Source organism: Pelodiscus sinensis, chromosome 21, assembly GCF_049634645.1.
Source record: "Pelodiscus sinensis isolate JC-2024 chromosome 21, ASM4963464v1, whole genome shotgun sequence".
Lineage (NCBI taxonomy): Eukaryota > Metazoa > Chordata > Testudines > Trionychidae > Pelodiscus > Pelodiscus sinensis.
Window position 1 is genome coordinate 21,607,833 of NC_134731.1, and position 24,288 is coordinate 21,632,120.

Here is a 24,288-nt window from a genome sequence, read left to right on the forward strand (position 1 = left end):
TACCTTCGCTTCTGTTGGTAATATCAAAGCCTGCCTTTCTATTATTTAGCAACCAACAGTGATAAACAAATACATAACAAGCACATTTTGCATAAGTCTATGCTTTGGATCTTGCATCCGTCTGAGGAATATGAGGTCTTCATACAATAGAGGAGGGGAACAGGCACCAGAAAAGCATTACATATTCCAAGCACTATAGGACGCAGGGTCAACAGGCTGACATCATCAGCTTAAATGCTGCAACGTGGTACTTAAAGTTAGTTACCAGGACCCATTTGAGGAAGGAGTCTCTGGCAAAGGGTTATCTTGCTCAACAGCATTTTCTTCTCTTAACACGGACATTTTTGTATTTGTAATAAAGAATAGAGTTGTGCTCTACTTATCCTCACATTTCTGCCTGGGGTACGCACCATGGGCGGTGCTGGCGTTGGCATGATGGCTGTGGGCGGGATGGCGTGGGGGAAAGGCGTGAAGGTATGCTGGTGTGTATGTTGGTGTGTGTGCTGGTGCTGGTGCTGATGCTGGTGGAACTCGGTCCTCAGGTAGGGAGGTGGTCCCAGGGAGGCCCCACGATCTGCACTCTGGGAGGCCAAAAATCGAGTGTTGAGTTCCTGCCGAAGAAGATCTTGCTCTGAAACAAAGAAGAAAGCTGTGAGCTCAGGCATTTGCTGGCAGTCCCTATGGGTGGCTGCTGGGTTTGGCTGCCAAAACTAACTTTAGGTTTCTCCTTATTAGGAGAAAACTATCTGCTACCAATCACTGTGTCACAAACCATGAGGGTTTTCCCCAAATGCACTCGGGGCATGAGAACCACCAATTTCCCCTTTCTCCTAGGTTTGTCTTCACTGCAAACTTAACTCGATTTATAATGGGAGTGTTGTCTCTAAATCGGGACAGGCCTACATGCAAAAGTCCTTCTATCAGGGAATGTGGGGTTATTAACTTGCATTTCCTGGACCAAGACTAAACCAGCTAAAAACTGACTGAGCCTAACTTGTCAGCTGCTAACATGACCACTGTGTAATGTTACCATCACTTAAGCGCAGCTAATCCTCCAGCGCCTTCCCACAATTCCTTCCGTGGCTCCAGGAAAAAGTTCTCCCAATAGTTCACAGAGAAGGGACACATCTTACCATAGCACTAAGCATCATGGAATCCACCCCAGACCTCTTAGTGTCATACTCGAGTACAGCACCAAGATGGGTACGGTGCCTCGATTGTCCTGCTCTCACTCTGGGCTAACTGGAGTGGAAGGACTCAAGTTAATTGTGCAGTGAAGACAGCTCCCCAAAGGGTTTATGTAATGTGGGCCGGCACACAGGCACTTTACCATGATCTTACCATGCAGGGGGGGAAAAAGCAACACACAACACAGCCTCCCAGAAATATTCTTTCCCAGAGGGGAGGGAATACCTTTGGGAAACGCTGGACTGGTGGTTCCCATTTTAACACAGCCCTGAGCATATCAGCGATGGGCACATCCTCTGTCATGCAGCCAGCCCCTTTCTACTGGCTAAAAAAATCACGCGATGTAAAACCAGGCGCTACGCTGTATGTCTCACGCGGGAAATGTTTTTCTTCTCCTCTTACCTGAGTAAGTACTACCAGCGGGGTGTCCTGGAACCTGCAGTGTCCCTGAAGTCAATGGAGGTGGAGGAGGCAATGCCGTAGGAGGGGCAAACATATTGGGGTGATGCGGATGAGCAGGGGGTTGGAGGGTGGGCGTGAAGGTGTGCAATGGACTGTGGCTAGGTAAAGAGAGGGGGAATGGTGACGCGGAAGGGTGGTGGGCTATGTGTGGAGGAGGGGCCTGAGTCTTGGCTGGAGTGCTGCTTCTGCTGCTGCTGTTAATGAAAAGAGGTGGAGGGGAAATAATTAAGCCAGGAAAGAAAGGAAGAAAAGTCTCATGACGCTCTGCACCCTCCTCCCATCACACACCTGCCTGAATTTCCTTTGAGTGCACGCTAAGAACACCGGAACTTTGACATTCCCTGACACCTGCCCCCTTCGTGTTTACGGTATCTTTTACCTCCCATCGACTCTCCCGTCAGAGGAATGGAGGTGGCAGGAGGCTGAATTGGAAAGCTAAATGGTATCAGCCTTGAAGCAATACATGAATGACACACAAAGGAACAATCGCCTGTGTACATTTATTACTTGTCAATTCCTTTCTACACAAATGCTCCCGCACTGTTGTTTCAGGTAACTGAACTCAAAAGAGTGATCTTCACATTCATAAATCCGTTTCAGTTTCTTTTATCACTAAATAAAATGAAAGATTGTAGAAGATGAGAGGTGTGCCGGAAAAATGGTGATGTCTATATCATGAATGCCTTCCTCTCTCCTCCCACAATCATAGAATACTAGAACTGGAAGGGACGTCGAGAGATCGAGTCCAGTCCCCTGCCCTCACGGCAGGACCAAGCACCTTCTAGATCAGTGTTTCTCAACCAGTGATACGAGTACCCTTAGGGGTACTCGAGAGAAGTCTGGGGGGTATGTCAACACAACTGACATTTGGAGAAAACTGAATTTGTGTGTTAAGTTTTACAGCGTTTTATTATTTTTGTACTTTTTTACACCCACAAATTTCATCGCCCGCCCAGCTACGATTAAGTTGTTTAAACAAATGGGTTGCAATGGTAGAAAAAAATGGTGTGTGTCTAAAAACTATAGGTACTGGGGATACTTACAATTTTTTAAGGGGTACTTTATAAAAAAAGGTTGAGAAACACTGTTCTAGACCATGCCTGACAGATGTCTATCCAACCTGCTCTTAAATATCTCCAGTGATGGAAATTCCACAACCTCCCTAGGCAATTTATTCCAGTGTTTAACCACCTTGGCAGTTACGAAGTTTTTCCTAATGTCCAACCTAAACCTCTCTTGCTGCAATTTAAGCCCATTGCTTCTTGTCCTGCCCTCAGAGGCCAAGAAGAACAATTTTTCTCCCTCCTCCTTGTAACACCCTTTTAGGTTCTTGAAAACAACATGAAGCCTTAGGTAGATTACACAGCAATAAATATTTGTGTATGTACTGGTTGCGGGTTTTCCAGTTGAATGAACTACTACACAACTTTTTAATGTCTTAAAATAGTTAGTGCTCTGTTTTACTTTTCACTATTTCATCATTCATACTTCTGCTGCATGGGATCCTACAGGAAAATAGCCTGATTTTGGTTCAAGGTAAATCAAGATCTTGAGCACTCTCGGGTCACATTCTGCACCGCCAACTTAAGGCAAAAGCAGCTAGAAAGCTGTTTTAACTGGCGCCAGCTTGGATAGACGGAAGAGGGTCCAGCTGTGGGGACACGAATTGGATTGGGGAGATTTAGGATCAAGTAATTGCTGCACCACGGACTTTCCGTGTGTTCTGGGGCAAAACATTTAGCCGCGCAGTGCCTCCATTTCCCAGCTGTAGAAATGCAATAATACCTCGCCCGAGTGTGGTGAGCAGGGCTCGACAACTAATACAATCTACTCACCTGTGGCGAGTAGATTGTAACCTGGAAGAGCCAGGTTTGGGCGATCTGTGCATGCAGACAGCGTGCCTGGCGAGTGAGGCTTGCCGCGGTTCGGCAAGCCCTGATGGTGAGGATAAATATACTAAATGCTGCAGTAACGGGAGCTCTTAAAGGATGTAAGATAGATATACCGAGCCGGCGTAGTAACTCTGCTTTTGTCATTAGGTCTTCACCCCAATGCAGCAAAGGGGATTCAGCTCACAGCAGTTCTCAAATAAAAGTGGGTTGCGACCCTACTGCAACGCAGGCTGGCGTTAGGCTCACTGGGCCTGGGTCTGAGGCCTACTCCCTGGGCTGAAGCCAATGCCCCCCTCTCGTGGGGTCTTGTTGTAACTTTTATTAATAGAAGGGGGTTGCGGTGCCATAAAATTTGAGAGCCGTTGAGCTAAAGGAAACTAAGGCCACTTTATCACTGAAGGAGCATCCACACAGGGGTTTAATGTGCTTTAACTATGCACCTTTTGTGAACCCCTCTGAACTTTCTGGAGTGTCCCTGAAAAGCATGTCCTCTTAGGGGCCTATTCAGCTAACAATCGGGGCATCTTCACCACATTTTAATAGGCTTTCCTTTGGGCCACAGTTCAGACGGTACCCACCTTAAACTGTTGAGGCTCAAGCTGCTGCTGTTATACGCTGACAAAGGCTGAGAGAGACTCTGTGAGGAAGGGTGAGGCTGCACCAGCGGCAGGTTTTGATGGACAGACTGCAGAGGGGACTGTGGCCTGGGTGGACGTTGTACTTGAGGCTGAGGTACAGGCGGACGCTGGGCTTCTTCTGGACCTTGCAGCGGCTGTGAGAGTTGAGACTGCGGTGGTTGGGCTGGAACCTCTGGACGCTGACCCAGTACAGGACTTGGGGAAGGCGCTTCAGGCTGGGCCAAAGGCTGAGAAACCTGAGGACAAGTGTCTTTAGGCACCACAGGCTCGAGTATTGGTTCTTTACTGCTGTCCTGGCTCTTCTCTTGGCTCCTTTCTAAGCCTGATATTTTTGGGACAGCCAGCCCCCTAGCACCTTGGTTGTCATTTTCAGGTAGTGTATTGACCCCTAATTCTTGACCTGCAATGTTGAGAGGAAGAAACACAAAATGGCTACGTGTGCAAAGAGGTGAGACAAACCAAGCGACGCCACTGGCCCGCTTCCATTCTAGACAATGTCATAGTTGGCTTTTACAGGGATAATGTCAATTGGAAATCGTATCAACTTCAAAAACCATGTTAAAAGTCATTTCCCACAGTACATGTGCCCCTGATATTCCTTTCACCATCCACAATTCTGTATATAGTGTCTCCCTGCCTCTATTATTTCAGAAAAGATCTGCATAGCATCTAGCACAACAGGATGCTGGTCCATTAACAGAGCTCCCTGGCACTGTGAAAATGCAAATAATAAACGGCAGAAATTGACCACATCCCTGATCCAGCAAACGCTTACGCACAGGCTTATATCTATATGTGAGTAATCACTGAGATAAAGAGTAGAAATACTGCTAAGACCAAGCCTTCAAAAATCATGTCAGGCCCCCAAAATCATCCAACTGGCTAAAAGGAAAACATTATTGTACAGTTTAGGATTGGTTTAATATGCTTCTCCTTTTCAGGTCTTTCAGGTTCATATTTTAAAGCTTCTCTCTGCAGATGTGAGGGCTGGAAACAGTTTTTTAAAAATGAAAGCTGACATATTCATATAATCCCATGGCTCCGGGAGGACCTGCAGGACCACAGATGTTGCTGGACCAGAGAACCCCAGAGGCTAGGAGCAGGACGGCTGGGAGTCTGGCAGCAGTGGGGTTGGGAGTAGGGCTGGGAGCACAGCCAGACCAGTGGTGAGGCAGGAAACCTGGACAGGTGGGGAGTAGGGACCGGCAGCAGGACTAGCGACCCTGAGGGGAGTCCAGCTGTGAGCTTGGTAGCCCCCCCCCCGCCAGGAGAGCCCAGAGGAAGGCAGCAGAGGAGCCAGAATCGACCTCCCCTGATATAGAAAATTCCCTCATTCGGGACCAGTCGGGTCCCAAGGATGCCAGACCAAGGAGGTCCAACTGGAACAAAGTAAATAAAGTGGGGGACACTGTAACCTTTTTCAATAATGCCTATTTTGAAAAAAGGCGTGTGTAGACACTCCACTGCTGCTATTTCGAAATAGAATGGCCCCAGCGAGGGGCTAAGTTATTCCTCCCCAGTGCCTCCTGGGGCTCTAAATCGAGATAGCACGTCTACATTAGGGAAACCTGCCTCGGACTAATGTCGAGACTTCCCTGCAGTGTAGACTTGCGATTTCGAAATAAGCTATTTCGGAATAACTATTTCGGAATAGCTTATTTGGAAATTGATGTGCAGTGTGGACGTAGCCTAAGGTGCCACAGGACCACTCGTTAATAACAGTGACTTTAGTGATACGTAGCGTGCAGTGGAGACCATGCTCATCCATTCTCAACACCTGAACGGTATCCGATTATATTGAATCCAAATGTTCTAAAAAGGTTCTGCTAGAGGGAGAGTCTCACACGACTGCACTTGCACGTGGGGGCTTGATTTTCAGAAACGCTGGGCATGCGCAATTCCGACTGCAGGCAACTGGGGCTTAACAACTGTGGAAAAACTGGGTCTGCAATGTCTTCAACAGAGGCAGGCTGGGGTGCTGTCACCCCTCCGCCCATCGGGACTGCCCCAGGCCCCTTTCTGGGCCATGCCTGGTCCCCTCCACCATCCGGGCCCGGCCCTCCCTCCGCCATCTGGGCCCTGCCCTCCCCTGGGCCATGCCGGGTCCCCTCCACCATCCGGGCCCCGCCCTCCCTGGGCATTGCTGGGTCCCCTCCACCACCCGGGCCCCGCCCTCCCTGGGCATTGCTGGGTCCCCTCCACCACCCGGGCCCCGCCCTCCCTGGGCCTTGCCGGGTCCCCTCCGCCATCCGGGCCTCCATTGTGGGCCTGCTTATTCATTGGCGTGTGTGGCATTGGCAGGCCCCGGGAGCTGTCTGCTGGCAGCACGATGCATTTCCAGTCTGTTCTGTCTCTCCTCACACAGAACCTTTCTGGGTCTCTAACCATGTTCACTGCCTGGTTTGCAAATCTCTCTAGGTTCGGAAGTAAGGGAACCAGAAGGGAACACAGTCGGCTCTGCAGGAGAGGGCAAACTCTCAGCTTATAGAGTAGTATGAAAATTAAGGTTCTCCATGAATCATAGTGAACTCAAGAGATTAATGCAACACAAATGAGCTAGATTTTAAAAAGCAGCGATAGGCGGTGCCTGAGGTACGGTGCTGGGAGCCACACAAAAGCAAGTGCCCCCCCCCCCCCACAAACTGAGACCCCTCACTCCCGGCCCCCTCATGCACTGCCCTGCTGAGACCCTTCACTCCCACCCTCACTTGCTGCTAGGGTTGCCAGGTAGACCCCGCCAAAAAAACGGACACACTTGGTCGTGGGTGGGGGGAAGAACCGGACGGGAGGGGGGCAGGGCAGGAAGCAGAACTGGTGGAGGGGGGGGAATTCGGGGGCCGCAGGGCTAGACGGGAGGAAGGGGGAGGGACGGGAAGCAGAGCTGGTGGGGGGTGGTGTCTTGGGGCCGCGGGGCTAGACAGAAAGAGAGGGGGGCCCGGAGGAAGGGGGGCGGGAAGCAATACTGGCGGGGCGGGAGGGGGGTGCAGCCACTGGTCACAGCCGGAGTCCTTCGGGCCATGCCCCTGGCAGGCACTCCCTTTCATTGCGAGCAGAAGCTGGGAGGCGGGGCCGCGATTGGCGCTGGGAGCCTCTGGTCGCGTGCAAAAGCCGGGCGGGGGGAGCGGCTGGGAGTCCCACTCCACCCACCCCGCTTTTGCATGGGTCCACAGGGCTCCGAACGCCAATCGCGGCCCCGCCTCCCAGTCGCTCCCCCGCCCCCGCCCCCGCCAGGCTTCCGTCTGGCGCCCAGCTGGGAATTCAGAAAATACCGGACATTGCACATGTCCAGTATTTTCTGAATTTTTCTACTAGACAGACGGTGCAAATACCGGACTATCCGGTAGAAAACTGCACACCTGGCAACCCTACGAGTCGCTGCCCTGCCGAGACCCCTCACTCCCAGCCCCTCACTCACTGCCCTGCTGAGACCTCTCATTTCCAGCCCCTCACTCACTGCCCTGCTGAGACCCCGCATCCCCCTCCCTGCTCACTTACCTCCTCCGCCGAGACCCTACACCCACAACCCCCTCACATACCATGCTGCCAAGACCACGCTCACTCACCCCCTCCACCGAGACGCTGCACCCCCAGTCCCGTCATTCATACCCCCCAAGCCAACAGCCTGCAGCTCCTTCACCCAGAACTCCTGAAGCAAACACCCTGCACCCTCCAGTCCACTCCTGCTCCCACCCCCTGGCCAGACACCTACCCACAAAGAGAGGGGGTTGGCAAGCATAGCGAGCAGGAGGGCGCAGCCTCCTAGTATTTTCCAAAAAACTAATTGAGTTAAAGACCGAAGCAATGTTGGGTAAATCTTCTAGTCTGCTATATAGTTAGAGAGTTTGATTGTTTGATCAAGAATTCCTCCTAAACAGTAAGAACTAGGACCACCAAATTCAGTCTACAGCTTCCTCGTATAACTTTAAAGCAACATAAGGGTTTGGTTGTGCTAGGAGAACAGGATGTGCCTGGAACAGGTTTGCTTCTCATAAAGAAAAGAGACACAATCAATAAATCAAGCACAATCCTCAAAATTGACATAACTGAGCAAATGGTGAAAAAGACTGAACCAAGATGAGCCAGAAAAAATAGAATGAACCTGAAATAGGATGGCTTCTCAATAGACCGTACAGAAAAGAGATAACACTGAGAAATTTGGAGTAGTGCTCGATTTTGGCACAGCTAAATGAATGCTTAAGGCTTGAAAACTAGAAGAAAATGTTGTTAAAAACCAGATTGTCTTTTTTGTTAAAACACAGCAAATGATAAGCGTGTATAAGGATGAAGAAAAAATACACTTGATTTAAAAATGTACTAAAAAAAATTAAGCGGATGCATTTTAATAGTCTTTTTTTTTTTTTTTTACAGAAATCCAAAATAAAAATTAAGTTATTTAAAATAACACTATGTGTTTGAAAAATACAAATAATTTCAATAAAACATGTACATTTTCCTTTTGTTTACATAAAAAAAACCTCTCTTCATTGAGTTAAGAACCTGAGTAATGCCAGTAAATCAGCTAGTAATGTATATAACTGGATTATTCAGCCATTAGTTTCAAAACGAGAACATAGAATCATAGAACCATAGAGCTGGAAGAGACCTCAGAAGGTCATCAAGTCCAGCCCCCTGCTCTAGGCAGGACCAATCGCAACTAAAACAACCGAGCCAGGGCTTTGTCATGCCGAGACTTAAAAATCTTAAAACAAGACGCAGGACAATGTAGCACTTTAAAGACTAACAAGATGGTTTATTAGATGATGAGCTTTCGTGGGCCAGACCCACTTAAGTGGGTCTGGCCCACGAAAGCTCATCATCTAATAAACCATCTTGTTAGTCTTTAAAGTGCTACATTGTCCTGCATTTTGCTTCAGCTACCCCAGACTAACACGGCTACATTTCTATCACTATTTAAAACAAGACAAATGTGTCCCAGTAAGGAGCCTGTACTTCGGTGGCACTGAACAACTTGCTACCTCATCCGAGTGGCAAGCACTTTGGTGGAGTAAGCTAGGAAGATGGTGCTGGTGGGAACGGCTTTTAACCTGGCTCCCCCCAGCAACGGCACCTGCTCCCCGTCCTCTTGGTGCCTCTGATACAGGGAAGGGAAACAACTACCGCTAGTCGACACTCGGCACATCACAGCACTCGGCCATCAGCCTGGCTGCACTTGCCGTAGGCTGCCATCGGAGGGGGTGGGGGGGGGGGGGTCAATGGGGAGCTGTCAGGATCCAGGAGGCCCTGCAGGAGAGCTTCCAGCCTGAGGAGCCCGCAGAGCCACCCCAGTCCTCCCTATCGGGGGCTCGTACCCCATTCCTCCCTCACCTCCTTCCACTTACCCCTCCCTAGCCCCCCTTCCTGATGTACAAAATAAAGGACACGTGTGTTCAAAAATAGAAACTCTCTTTATTTAACAAAACTGGAGGGGGGGGATTAACCTCTGAGGAGATTGGGAAAAGGAGGTGGGAGAGGGAAAGAGAGAGGGTGGAAGAGGGGAAGGGGAAACCTGGGAGGAGGGAGGTGGAAGGGGAAGCCAGGGGAAGGGGGAGGAGGGGAAGTATAAAACTATGGTACGCCATATCTTCAGTACTGTATACAGATGTGGTCTCCTCACCTCAAAAAAGATATTTTGGCCTTGGAAAGGGTTCCGAAAAGGGCAACTACAATGATTAGGGGTTTGAACAGGTCCCATATGAAGAGAGGCTAAAGAGACTGAGACTTTTCAGCTTAGAAAAGAGGAGACTGAGGGGGGATATGATAGAGGTCTATAAAAGCACAAGTGGTGTGGAGAGGGTGAATAAAGAAAAGTTCTTCATTAGTTCCCATAAGAGAAAGACTAGAGGACACCAAATGAAATTAATGGACAGCAGGTTTAAAACTAAAGTTCTTCTTCACACAGCACATAGTCATCCTGTGGAACTTCTTGCCACAGGAGGCTGTGAAGGCTAGAACTATAAGGCTATGTCTAGACTGGCCCCTTCTTCGGAAGAGGCATGCTAATTTCTAACTTTGGAATAGGGAAATCCGCGGGGGATTTAAATATCCCCCGCGGGATTTAAATAAACATGGCCGCCGCTTTTTTTCCGGCTTGGGGAAAAGCCGGAAAAGAGCGTCCAGACTGGCGCGATCCTCCGGAATAAAGCCCTTTTCCGGAGGATCTCTTATTCCTACTTCAAGGAATGGATGGCACAAGACAAGATGGCTTGGTCATTGTCTTCAGTCCATCCCCTTCGGTCCATCCCCTCTGGGTACCTGGTGTTGGCCGCTGTCGGCAGACAGGCTACTGGGCTAGATGGTCCTTTGGTCTGACCCAGTACGGCCGTTCTTATGTTCTTACGTTCTAAGCTCAGGGCTCAGGGTTGGGGGTCTCACTGGACCAACCTGATTTTCATGCAGACCTGCTCCTGGGTTTGCATGTGGCCTTTGGTGGCCAGGCTGGCAGCTTTCCTGCCCTAGACAGCTGCATTTCTGTGCCTAGTGCGGAGGTCATGGACGTTGGAGGCCTCCCCCCAAACCTCGATGAGGTCCACAATCTCCGCACTAGACCAGGCGTGCACCTGCCTTTTGCGGCCCCGGGCAGGCTCCTGGGAGCCACCTGCCTGGTCCTGGGAAGAGGCGGAGGGCTGGGTGGCAGCGGGTGGCTGGCTCATGCTGTGCCAGGTGCAGGGTCTGCTGGCTGGGTGCTGGCAGGCTTGGAACTGGCACGAGCACCATAGCCAGACCATGCCCCTTTAAGGGCTCCGGGGCCAGAAGGGGGGCAGAAAAGTTTCCCTGGTTTGGCCCAGAGTGGCCACCAGGGTAAGCTGGGAAGGGCTAACCTCCAACTAGTTTGAATTAAATGGCTACACCGCCCTTAATTCGAATTGCTTAATTCAAACTAGGCGTTAGTCCTCGTAGAATGAGGTTTACCTATTTCGAATTAAGCGTTCTGCTAGTTCGAATTAAGTTCGAACTAGCGGTTTGCATGTATAGATGCTATGAAAGTTAATTCGAACTAACAGCTATTAGTTCAAATGCACTTTGTAGTGTAGACAGACCCTAACATACCTAGTTGATACTGATGTATTTTGACTACTGGTGCCCCTAAAGTTGACCAAAAGGGCACTTTGCAGTTTGCAATAAGAGATGCAGGGAATCTGGCTCAGAAAAATACAGCAGCACCAAGACTCTATAAGAATAACAAGTAGTTACTCTGATGTGTGCCCAAGGCGTAACTCAATGAGGGTAAATTGTAGATTATCAATACCAGAAACTCAGTTTGCATTAATTCTTTGGATCAGTTGTGTTTGATCAAATGCTATTAGAAGTTAAACAGAACAAAATCATGGCACTTGTTAAGCTAGGGCCCAAGTATGGAAAGAGCGGGGCAAAAGCAAGAGATTGTTTCGGAGGACATGGATAGATGTCCCCAGTCCCCAAAGGGCTAAGTTGTGTTAGCTGAGTTTTAGTGAGAAGGCATGCCAATTATGGCTTTAGGGGATTTGTGTTATCATTAGAAACTGCCTACTAGGTGAATACAGTGGTGGTCTGAAAACACAGCAGAGGTGACACCACCAATTCCAGGGGAAATACCTTGCATTCAGAGCCCTTCATTTAACCTTCTTATCTGATATTTTTAGTCTCTCTTGGGTGCACAAAATGTATTCAGCACAGCCCTCTGCTGTGAAGTGATATTCCTTACACAATACCTACTTCTCCCCTAGAGAAAAAGACATTAGAAGTCGTGGTGTCCCCTGTGTAGTTTTTCCACGTTGTTATTTATATCTTCATTGTGCAGCCCCTTAACTACCATTCCCAGGTGCATTAGTTAACAGCTTAGGGGATGCAACATTTAGTTGTTCCCCATTTAATTTATTTGGGAGATGTCAAACACTGAACCTGCTATTTCCTACCAACCATTACATGTATGCTACAGCACAAAATGGTATCCAAAGCCTAGAAGTTTTTCTTGTATCCATGTTCCAAATAAATATATCTTTGTATAACCAATAATTAATGTATATAGTCCGTCGAGAACAATGTAGTCCACAGTATCCTATTTAGGGAGTTAAAATCCCAGCGCAATGATGAATGTTATCTACTTTATTATTTTTGTGGAAGGTTTTAAATCTTCAGCAGTAGCATTTCAAGGTCACAGATACAAGTTTTCCCTTAATCTTCTAAGACTTTTTATCGGCACCATTATTTTTGAATATTTAATTCACTAACCACTGGAAATTGGAAGGAGGAGAACTTTATTTCTTTATATATTGGCCACTCATTGCATAGTTTTCTTTTCTCTTTCAGACCACACAGGAGTTTCTTTCCATCCAAGCAAATGAAAAAATATGGTGTGTTCCCCAACCTTATTATTAAGCAGCCTCAATATACAGGTTTGGAAAAAGTCGGTTTACCAAACCAGTAATTAGAAACATAATAATTATGTCACTGGTATGTTGACAGAGATTTCCTCTCCCTACAATAGTGATGTTGTGCCAATTAGCTATGAGAGAGTTTTATTAAAAGAAGAATTTTTAAAAAGTATTTGGAAAAAAACCCATCTGCTACAGCAGCAGACAAAGGGTGTGCATGGGGAATCTGCATTCTATTCTCTCACCCACCGTCTTTTAATTTTGCCACTTTTCACGTGAAGCAGAGAATACTGCGATTTCTCAAATTACGGGACACGGATCTCAGATCAATCCAAATGAAGTTACCAGATAGTTTGCTGCGACTACATCAGTGGTTCTTGACCTCCAACCCAATCAGCACATACCTGCAGCCCATGTGACATCCTCAGGACCACACAGGTAGTACTGGATGCAGCCTACATAAAACACAGGGGCTATGTCTACACTGCCCCCATTTTGCACAAAAAATATGCAAATGAGGCAAAGTGTGGAATATCGCTGTGCCTCATTTGCATAATTATGAGGCTCTGTTGTTGCTGAAGAGGCTTTTGCGCAAGAGCCGATCGTCCGCATTTTTTTTCAGGAAGAATGGCTCTTGTACAAGAGGGGGTTTTTGTGCAAAAATGGAGCCTAATTAATTATGCAAATGAGGTGCGGCAATATTCCATGCTTTGCCTCATTTGCATATTTTTTTCGCAAAACGGGAGCAGTGTAGACGTTGCCGGGGGCCATATATGTGGGCCACAACAGTCAACAGTAGGGATTTGAAAGGTTAACAGGTTAACCGGTAAACATCACCCTTAACGGCCGGGGAATACTCCAGCCCTGCAGGGGCCTACCATGGACAGGTTCTCAACCTAGACCATTCTCAACCTAGACTGTTTACATCCCTACCAAACAGCCTAGATTGAGAACCACTGGACAACACAATTATTCCTCTAGCATGCTGACAGCCCTCCATCTCAGCAGGCTGCAAGACCATTGTAACCAAGATGGTCTCCTGGGCTAAGATAGTTTTGCCAGCTGCGCTTCTGTACCTAGAGTTTGCAGAGTATGCCGATGGAACCGTAGCAGCGTTCTGATTTGACGCATAGCTCTCACAGTCAATGCTGCGTGCAAACAGCATGCACCTCTGTTCACATGCCCTTGCTTCACGTGCGTAACGCCAGGAGGAAAAACCTACATGGACACAAACCAGTGGAATTTGGTTGCCCTGGGCAACAGTAAACAAAAGGTCTCGTGGACCACACATAGAACCCCAATGGGCCGCAGGTTGCCCACGCCTGCTCTGTCAGCTCAAAACCACCAGAGAACTGGGCATAATATTATAATATGATTGCTACGTGAGTATCTCCTCAACCACACTCAAGAAATGAAGACTGTGAAGACTTGTAATACAACCACAGGCCTGCGTGTGAAATACCAACACTCTGTACGTATACACCTCAAAATATGCACACGTGTGTTTCCACGAGTCTATCTGTAATAGGTAATATATGTGCGTGCGTACCAGGGATGTTAACAGATAACCGCTTCACCTGGTACTCGTTAAGCATCACACGTAATGGGCTGCTGACTCCCAGTCTGTGCGAGGCTGGAAGAAGCCAAACTGGAGCAGCTTCTGCCCTCCCGCACACACCTGTGTAATCAGTGAACCGGTTAAACTTAACGTTTAATTGGAAACTAATGAAATGGCATTTTACAACCCTACTTTTTATATCTATCAATCAGTATCCATAAAAATATTGTAAATAGCTATGTACACAGGAAAGAACACACAATGCATCCAAACACACGTTAATTAAACCACCAGGGTTTGTATAAGGAATGAAGTATGTATGTGGCATCCTCCTGAAATCACTTTATCAGTTTTCCTAGTCTCCACAGAAGAAAACGTGGAAATATTTTTCTTCTGAAATCTGGATCCTTTGTACCATGCAGGCAGTAAAAGGGAGTTGGAATCCGGACATAACTCAACTGGCCACCTTAAAGTTCACTTTGAAGGGGGAAGCTCTTTGTAAGAGCTTTGTAATAGCTTCAAGAGAACAGACTGAGCAGTACCTCCTTCAGAATATCCCATAACCTGGTGGATAGGTCACATTCAAATCCCTGCTCTGCATCACAGAAACTGAAACTAGGTTTCCTACCCCAGTGAGTCCTTCAACCATTGGGCTAAAGGTCTGAAGAGAAGCAATGGCTATTCTTCTACCTTTGGCGGTTTCTTCTGGTTTTATTTTTACAATGCTCAGATGGAAACAAAACAGATTGTTTAAACCAAAACATTGTTTTACAGAATTTTTTGATTTGCCAAAAATGTTTGGTTTCAGATTGACCTGGTGTGATTTTTTTTTGGGGGGGGGGGGGGGAGGAGAGGGTTGGAACTGCAGGCAAAGCAAAAAATCTGTTATTCACTCAGCTACAGAGAAGATAGATCCTCAGCTGGTATAAATTTTTATATTTGATGTAAACTTCTCTACCATATTATATCTGGTGTAAATTGCTCTTATTTTGTCCATCTGGGAGAATCAGTCTGAAGATATAGGGATTTATGTTGCAACAGTTATTCAAACTGAAATAAGATAGAGACAGAAAATTATTATTGGAAAGGACAGATTGTATTAGGTGTCTCACCTATCTCAAAAAACAACAGCCTCAGAGTCACCCATTTGCTGTACTGGATAAAGTATACGTTAAACAGAATGTTTCTGTTTTCAGCATGTAACTGTCTTTCATCCTGAATCTCAAGGACAGTAATGAAATTTTTGATTATCCAAATTAAAACATATATATTAGAAAATTAGAATATGATTATGTGCTGCTCTGTCATCTGCTGATACTACTCAGTCCAAATTAAACACGTATTCGGTACAAGTGAATAGCAAGCCTTGTGACAAACTGTACTTACGCATCAAACAGAGAAGAATGTCTTTTGGTACAAAAGATCTTGCGATTGCCTGTTAAAATGTTTGTCTCCTGCATTGAACTGGATTTAATTGTAAACAATAAATGTGAAGATCAATGAAAAGAATCACTCAGTGAAACTGAACAACCTGTTGACACTTCTGTAGACATGGAGCTATAGAAGCAAAATGCTTCAACATTTCACACAAAACAATGTATTTAATTCAGCTGTTAAACAGAGCACATATCACAACTTGCCTCTGAAATTCTGTATATGTGGAGTATCAGACTGAAAGTCCTTGATTTAGATTTTTTCTCCCAGGGCACATCTACACAGCAGGGCATAAGACAAATTATGATACGCAACTTCAGCTAAGTCAATTGTGTAGCTAAAGTCGAAACAGCTTAACTTGGCTTTTGGCGCTGTCTACACAGCAGGAAGTCCAAGGAAGAACACACTTCCTTCGACTTTCCTTACTCATTGTAAAATAAAGGTTACAGGAGTCAGAGTAAGACGTCCTCCAGCTCAACATTATTTCAAAATAATGGTTTGCTGTGTAGATGCACATTTTGTTATTTCAAAATAATGTCAGTTATTAAAAAATAATGTTGCTGTGTAGATGTACACTTACAGAGCCTCTTTACTTAGCTTAGGGTCGTAGCTTTACAGGATAGAGGTGATATGCATAATATCCACAACCTATTGCAAAAATCCCATGAAATGAAAAAGAAATAACATGCAATTTCTGAAGAGAAAACATAAGAACGGCCATACTGGGTCAGACCAAAGGTCCATCTAGCCCAGTATCCTGTCTGCCAACAATAGCCAATGCCAGATGTCCCAGAGGGAGGGAACACAACAGGTAATCCTCACGTGATCCCTCTCCTGTCATCCACTTGCAGACAAAGCAAGCCTAGGGATACCATTCCTACCCATCCTAGCTAATAGCCATCAATGGACCTACCCTCCATGAATCTATCTAGCTCTTTATTGAACCCTTACAACGTCCTAGTCTTCACAACATCCCCTGGCATTGTAAACAACATTGTAAAAACTCCATCCTGAGCCAACCACCTATAGAAACAAATAACCACAGCAAAAATGGTTAATTTCCAGACACACAACTCAACTTTCTAACCTATCTAGCTAAGAAGCTATAAAGAGTTGCAAGGTTAATGACCTAACTAAGGGTATGTCTACACTGCCACCCTAGTTTCAACTAGGGTGGCTAATGTAGTCATTCGATCTTGCAAATGAAGCCCGGGATTTAAATATGCATTTTTAAATGCCCTGTAGTTCGAACTATCTGCCCGCGGCTACACGTGGAATTAAAGCTCCTAATTTGAACTACCATTACTCCTCATTGCAGGAGGAGAGCTGGATTCTGTTCCCAGCTCTGTTACAAACTGGGGGAGGGGAGGTGACCCAAGCGCTCTTCCGCCCCCCCCCTTTCCCCCCCCGGTTAATTTCTCTCTCTCCCGCCGCCCAAGTTTTGCTGTTATTTTTGTTTTTCGGTCCCGGTCAGCTCCTTTATTTATTTGTTTTGGCTCAATAAGTTTTGCTGCTGGGGGGAGGAGGGGGGCATGAGGGGTTCTCAAAAAGGGGGCATGACGTTGGGAACCACTGCCCTAGTGCTTCCTCGGGCTCTAAATAGAGGTAGAACGTCCACATTAACAGAGTTGCCTCGGACTAATTTCAAGTAGGGATGTTAAATATTGCTTAATTGAATAGTCGATTAACTTCATGAATTCTTATCAGTTACTCCACCATTCTATGGTCCCCAGGGGTGGGGTCGGCAGCCAGTGCGCTCCAGCCCCACTCCCGAGGAGCCTCCGGCCACTCCATGCTGCTGCCTGTGTATCAGAGGCAGCAGCGTGGGTTGCCAGGCAGGAGCTGGTCCATGAGGGGAGCCAGTTTAAAAACCAGTTCCCCTCACAAACTGGCTGCCTGTCACCCCATGCTGCTGCCTCTGATACAGAGGCAGCAGCACAGGGTGGCCGCAGCCACTGTCCGGGGGTGGGAGGTGAGCTCCCAGACCCGGCGCGAGCCAAAACTGCTCCAGGATGCCTGCCCACCTGGCTCCTAATACACTTTAAATGCAGAGCTGAGCAGGGGTAGGTCCCAGACCTGGCAAGAGCCAGGACTGAGCCGGGCTGCTGGCCAGCATGCTAAAAAATCAACAGGCAAGGGGGGGATGGGGAGATGCGTGAATTCTATAGCATTAACCTATAAGCTTTTGCTTATCGGTTACTTGGCTACACTATTCCATCTCTAATTTCAAGGTGTCCCATAGTGTGAACATACTAGTTTGAATTTGTGAAATTGGAAGTTATTAAGTTGAATTTACTAATTTCAAAATAGTTACATAGTGTAGACATAGCCTTACTGAGCATAGTTTATACCACAGTTAGCTGGACAACTGTATATATTTATTTCGAGGCTTTACTAGTGATCCTCATCAACAGAATCTCTAAATTCCTTCTGTGCATTAAATGCATGTAATGAAAAAGGCCATTTATCAGAAAGTCTCTGTGAAGTAGGGACCCTTATCTCACTGGATGGAGGGAGGCATGCAGAAAGTCTAAGGTAAACATTTTCCAAAGTGGTCGCTGAATCTGTTGCCTCACTGCACAACTCCCTAATCTGAGATGTTTGGGGCTGAATTGACCTTTAAAGGAGTCAATGAGAGCTACAGAGGCTCAGCACCTCTGAAAACCAGGTACAATGTGTCCCAAACTGGATATCCCCAAAAAACGGAAGCATTCGTAATCAAAACTGTAATAGAGCTGGGAACAGAATCCAGCTCTCCTGTGTGCCAGTCCAACGTTGTAACCATAAGACCTTCCTTCCTCTCTCTAGACAGCGGGGCTATTTGGGGATACGAGAGGTACCCCAAAATAGCTACCCCGTGTCTTTTAAACGTACCCATTATTTTTAAATATTTTTCAAAATAACTGGCACGTTATTTTGGCATCCCTGTAACCCTCTTTCCACAAGCGTTAAGGGTTGTGTCGAAATAGCATGTTATTTTGGTGCTGTGAAAATACACCAAATTTTGAAATAAGCTAGTTCAAAATACAACAGAAATAAGTTTGCAGAGCACAACTCTTATTCTTATTTCGAATTTAGGGTGTTGAGTAGACACACCCTCGGAGAGTAGTTACTGCTTGCACTAGGATATTTTCAGCCTATTAATTCCAATACACAGAACACTGGGGTATTTTTGCTTGGCATAGGACTCTCCCTCTCATAACATATACAGGCAGTCCCCGGGTTACGTACAAGATAGGGACTGTAGGTTTGTTCGTAAGTTGAATTTGTATGTAAGTCGGAACTGGTACATATTGTAGGGGAAACTCTAGCCAAACATTTCTCCAGAGCTCAGTTTTATTCTCCCACACCTCACTTCCCTCAGTCCTTTATTCTCAAGCTGAGGTGTCTGCCGAGAAAAGCCGCTTCGCATCTCCCTGGTCTGCTGGGAAGGGGTGCTAGCTTCGCGTCTCCCTGGTCTGCTGGGGGGAAGCAGCTAGTGCGAGGTTGCCTCACCCCGTTTGTAAGTAGGGATCCGATGTAAGTCGGATCCATGTAACCCGGGGACTGCCTGTATACAATACATATAACTAATATAATACTGCTTACCTACTAAAATTACCACTAAGGAGAGGTAATAAGGGAGGTTTTTTTAAAAAAATACTGAATAAAAATTGATAAATAAACGAGGAAGAGGAAGAAGAAACAGACATGATGGTAAAGCTGGATTTTTATGTCCCATTGTCAATAGGTTCCAGCTCACCTTAACATAGAAGTCATTCTCTCATAGGCACCAAGATGAAAAAATAGATTGGTTTTATCCCCCTCTTCCTGGCCCATTGATTTGCTTCAGCCACACAGCTTCCATAAAATGCTCATGACATTGGCTCATCCGGCTTGGATGTGACAGGATTACTTGAATGAGCTTGAATAAAAACTGGCTTTCAAAAGCAGCTTGAAAAGTATCACCTTATGAACACTGATCGAATTTAGCATGACAGCTCAGTTTAATATATGAAGGATAAAAAGAGCTGTGTGATATGTTTATACAGAAGAATAACACATTTATTCCCCTAGAGAGGTGTCATATCCATAACTCACTAGCCACATAACACTGTGTTTCCTTTGTGAAGTTGTTCTGCACAGCCAAGAATTTTCTCCCCTAGGTCTTACAGTGAAGGGTTCCAAAGCAATTTTTAAAGGCACAGTAGAAATTAAAAAAAACAGTTTTGAAACTGCTTTGCTTCTCTTGCTAACAACCACCTCTATGAAATTAACTGTAAAATATCAAGTGGAAATGATCACAAATTCAGCAGCTTGTTTTTACAAGATGCAAAACTGGTTTTCCACTGTGAAGGTGAGGTGTAATCATGCACTAACTTCATACTACAGGATGAACCTCTCTAGTCAGCCTCCAGGATCTGACCAGTTCCAAACCAGAGAATTTTCTGGACCACAGGAGGCCAATATTGTCTAGCAGCATTACCAACACTTCCACTGCTTACTGGGCGGTTAGAAGACATTGAGAGGTAAATTAGAGCTAAACAACAGCACTGAACACTGGGAGCTAGGTCTGGTGGCTGTCAACAAACTTTATGGGACCACGGGAATCTTGGCCCATGAAAAGTGAATATCCATCTAATTAAAATCATTCTGGACGACCAGAGAGTTCTAGACCAGGGAGGTTCAACCTGTAATCTGCCTGGACTTCCAACACTGAAGAGATGTCTGGAATTACAGTAAAACTCTTTCTACTTAAATTCAGGTGTTCCTGGGCAGAAACTTATTTGCCTAATCAGCTGAGTGATAAACCTGTGAATTCAAGGGGCTATTCATATGAGAAAGGGGAACAGAGATAGGTCCCATACAAATATATCTAATTGTATTAGGTTTGTTAACCAATCCTGTCTCCAGCCTTCTATCCTATCCCCTTTTTAAATTGTCTCAGTTTGGGTTCTGAAGTTACTTAACAGCATCTTTTTAAAGAAATATATGTTAGTATTAAGTTGAGGCCTATAAATTACATGCATGATTTCTCTGGTTTGCAATATTTCTTTGGATCTCCAGTTCATATGCCACACAACAACCATCCCTGCTTCTGCAAGTGAAAGCCTGATAACATTTAAGTGTATTTTTTAAATTCTAATTATTAATGAAAGTTAATAGGGACTCAAATGATTGATGTGACTGAATCCTCAATTTCCTTTTGAGCAAGTTTCTTATGTTGGACTATACCATATTCTATGTATGAGGCTAATTTTTCTAAAAGAATAAAGCACCAAATCCTCAGAAGGTGTAAAATAGAGCAGCTCCTCTGAAATCAAATATATGTGCCCCTTGTTTTTGTCTTTTTTTCTTTAATTCAAGAGCACTGATGTGATCATTTAAAGCCTCTTTCAGCATGTAAAAAAAAGGGTATGTTGCCATTGACCAAATTTTGTCCTTAGGGAATAGTCATGGAATTTGAAAGAGTTTAAGCAAGCAGGACTCTACGGAAATATTAACAAAACACCAAACATGTAGTACAAATTAGTTCCTTTCTATAGCTTGAAAACAAACCAACCCCTCTATTCTGTAGGGCTACGTCTACACTGGCCCCTTTTCCAGAAGGGGCATGTTAATTTCAGAGATCGCAATAGGGAAATCCGCGGGGGATTTAAATATCCCCCGCGGCATTTAAATAAAAATGTCCGCCGCTTTTTTCCGGCTTTTAGAAAAGCCGGAAAAGAGCGTCTACACTGGCCCTGATCCTCCGGAAAAAGCGCCCTTTTCCGGAGGATCTTATTCCGGAGGATCTTATTTTGAAGTAGGAATAAGATCCTCCGGAAAAGGGTGCTTTTTCCGGAGGATCGGGGCCAGTGTAGACGCTCTTTTCCAGCTTTTCTAAAAGCCGGAAAAAAGCGGCGGACATTTTTATTTAAATGCCGCGGGGGATATTTAAATCCCCCGCGGATTTCCCTATTGCGATCTCTGAAATTAACATGCCCCTTCCGGAAAAGGGGCCAATGTAGACGAGCCCTAGGAATATAGAGAGGGACATAATGTTTTAGGAAATTCTGTAGAATTATTCAAAAACATCTAGGATGTGTCTAGACTACACCTCTCTGTCGACAGAGAGATGTAGATTAGTCACGTCGAAATTGCTAATGAAGCAGGGATTTAAATATCCTGCACTTCATTAGCATAAACATGGCCACCGCTTTTTTCAGTTTTTTTTTTTAAATGGCAGTCTAGACATGGATCTGTCGAAAAATAAACCCTTTTTCGACAGATCCTCTAAACCTCATTTTTTGAGGATTACAGGATCTGTCAAAAAAGGCTTTATTTTCGACAGATCCACCTCTAGACTGCCTTTTTTTTTTCAAAAAAGCTCTGTTTCGAAAAAAAGTGGTGGCCGTGTTTATGCTAATGAAGCGCGGGATATTTAAATCCCTACTTCATTAGCAATTTCGATGTGCTTCATTTGCATCCCTCTGTTGACAGAGAGATGCAGTCTAGATGTAGCCTTACTGAAAAGATCTATTTTTTTTAAAATACAATCCTATAAGATTTTCCATGAGGTTACATACACAACTTCCGTACAATTCAATAGGAGGTGCATCTGTGTGTCTGAGGGCGGTATGTTGTCCTGTGATCTTTCATTGTCATTCTCCATCTCAATGAGCACCAAGTATCACGAGCAACACAAGGACTTGCTTTGCCTTGACATCTCCTTTCCTTCCACATCTTTCTCTCCTCCCCTGTTCTTTCCACCTACGGAGCACTGACTGGTTTGTTCTAATTACTGGAGCTGACGGGCGGCATTCAGGCTCACGGCTGTCCTCCGTCACCGAAACCGTACAAACAAATTGAGGGAAAAGTGACTATTTGTTTTAGTCAAATTAATTTTCAAACATTGAAGCCAGGAGATGACGGGAGCTTGGCAGGGCACAGAGAGATTCCATTTTGTGCCTGTCAATTTGTATAAACATTAATCACAATCAGGGAGGTTGCACCGTGGGCTGGCTCTCATTTCACAGACCTCAGAGGGGACTGAGGCTCCTATTACCACAGCCTCCAGAACAGTGAAGAATGCATTATGGCATAACAAGTGCTATAGAACAAAACAAGTCTTATTGCTAGCAGCTGAATTAGCCTTACAAAACAGAATGCGGGGGTTGGAATGCATACAATTATTGTAGAACAGGATCTAGCACACAGGATCAAGACCTTCGATTCATCTAGTCCAATAGTGGCCAGGTACTTGGTGCTTGGGATGCAGGAATAATAAACCATAATGTGCCCGGCCAAACAAAACATGCCATACAATTCGGGGAAATTCCTTCCTAGTCCCCTTGGGTGATCAGTTTACAATATGAAGCATGAAGTTTGGTCCCTATTATAATCTTTAGTATCATTGTCTTTCTCTGTGTGGGTTTGTCTACACAGCAAAGTTATTTCGAAATAACAGCAGTTATTTTGAAATAACTTTTCTAGCGTCTACAGAGCCATTCCGTTATTTTGAAATTAATTCGAAATAGCAGAGGGCTTATTTCAAAATTGATAACCCTCATTCCATGAGGAATAGTGCCAATTTCAAAATTGCTATTTCGAAATAAGCACTGTATAGACACTTAATTCGAAATAGGGGGCCTCCAGCCCTTCCCAGGGTGCCCTGCTGGCCACCCTGGCCAGAAGGTAACTTCTGACCTAAAGCCCTGCCAGAACTGGTCCCAACCAGCCTTAAATGCGATTCAACGTCCTCTCAATGTGGAAGCGCTATTTCAAAATAGAAAAACGCTATTTCGAAATGCATTTTGTGCGTAGACGCATTATTTCAAAATTAGATATTTCGAAATAACACTGTAGTGTAGACATACCCTTTGAGAGGAGTAGATTCACTTTGCACTGACCGCTGCCGGGGTTAGTTTGTATAAAATGAAGTTTCTGGATCTAATTTCGGGGGAGTGATCTGACAGCAGGGTCAGTGGAGATGAATGGCACCGTTACCCTGTAGGTGTAGTTCTCAGATGTACTCTAACTTGAGCTCTTCATCCCAAATCTCCATGTGGAGGAAGAAGAGAGCAGCCAAAGCACCGAACATATGCCAGAGTTGTGTAAAGGGGCCATGGCATGACTGAGAATCATCCCTAAACCGCACAGCTTGCTTGTTGCTAATCATTCATGGACTTGTTGGTAATTAAGGTAGCAGAAGGGTACAGTAATAACAGCTTTTAGCTGTCTGGCAGAGAAATCTTATTCCAATAGAAATACGCATAGAAAGACTTCATAAAATCCATCAGCATGAGTTATTGTGGGGCCTTGGAAAAGTAATCATCTTCGGATAAAGGTGAGTTCAATAGTTGGCTAACAATACACAAAGAAATTGTATGTACGCTCCCAAGGAAAACAGCATGCAATCCGCTCTGGATTCAGGTATGATCACCCACATTTTTACTTCTGCTATAAATATAACAAGGTATAGCAGCTGGCTAGATTTGACGTTTATTTGGAAAGCAACCACCTTGTATGTAGAAAAGGACACTACCCATGGAATGAAAAGTCTGAATATGGAGACAATATTACCGACTTTAGCTCCTTTTTCCTTATGACAGATTGGACCTCCCTGGTCCAGCACACCGGGGATCTCACCAGTCCTGACTGAGGGGATTTGCCGGACCAGGGGAGGTCCCTCTCCTCATGGCCCAAGCTGCCCCACTACCACTGGGCTCCAGCTCCAGCCTGGCCTTGCTGCTGGCACAGCCCCCCAGGGCTCTCTAGCTGCCTCTGGACCCGCTGCTGCCAGG

The 24,288-nt window shown here is 45.6% G+C and overlaps 1 protein-coding gene across 9 annotated transcripts in view; it reads right to left on the minus strand.

Moving 5' to 3' along the window:
• The window catches only part of AUTS2 (activator of transcription and developmental regulator AUTS2), a 1,132,674-nt gene that overhangs the window by 30,321 nt on the left and 1,078,065 nt on the right, over positions 1 to 24,288 (minus strand). For 6 of the 9 annotated variants that reach the window (XM_075904279.1, XM_075904281.1, XM_075904278.1 and 3 more), the window contains 3 exons: positions 4,121 to 4,580; positions 1,591 to 1,844; positions 390 to 631 (listed from right to left, as the gene is read on the minus strand). In XM_075904279.1, coding sequence (XP_075760394.1) covers positions 390 to 631; positions 1,591 to 1,844; positions 4,121 to 4,580 — 956 coding nt within the window. The remainder of the gene's footprint in view (positions 1 to 389; positions 632 to 1,590; positions 1,845 to 4,120; positions 4,581 to 24,288) is intronic. The other 3 variants (XM_075904280.1, XM_075904277.1, XM_075904276.1) reach the window with 2 other exon arrangements.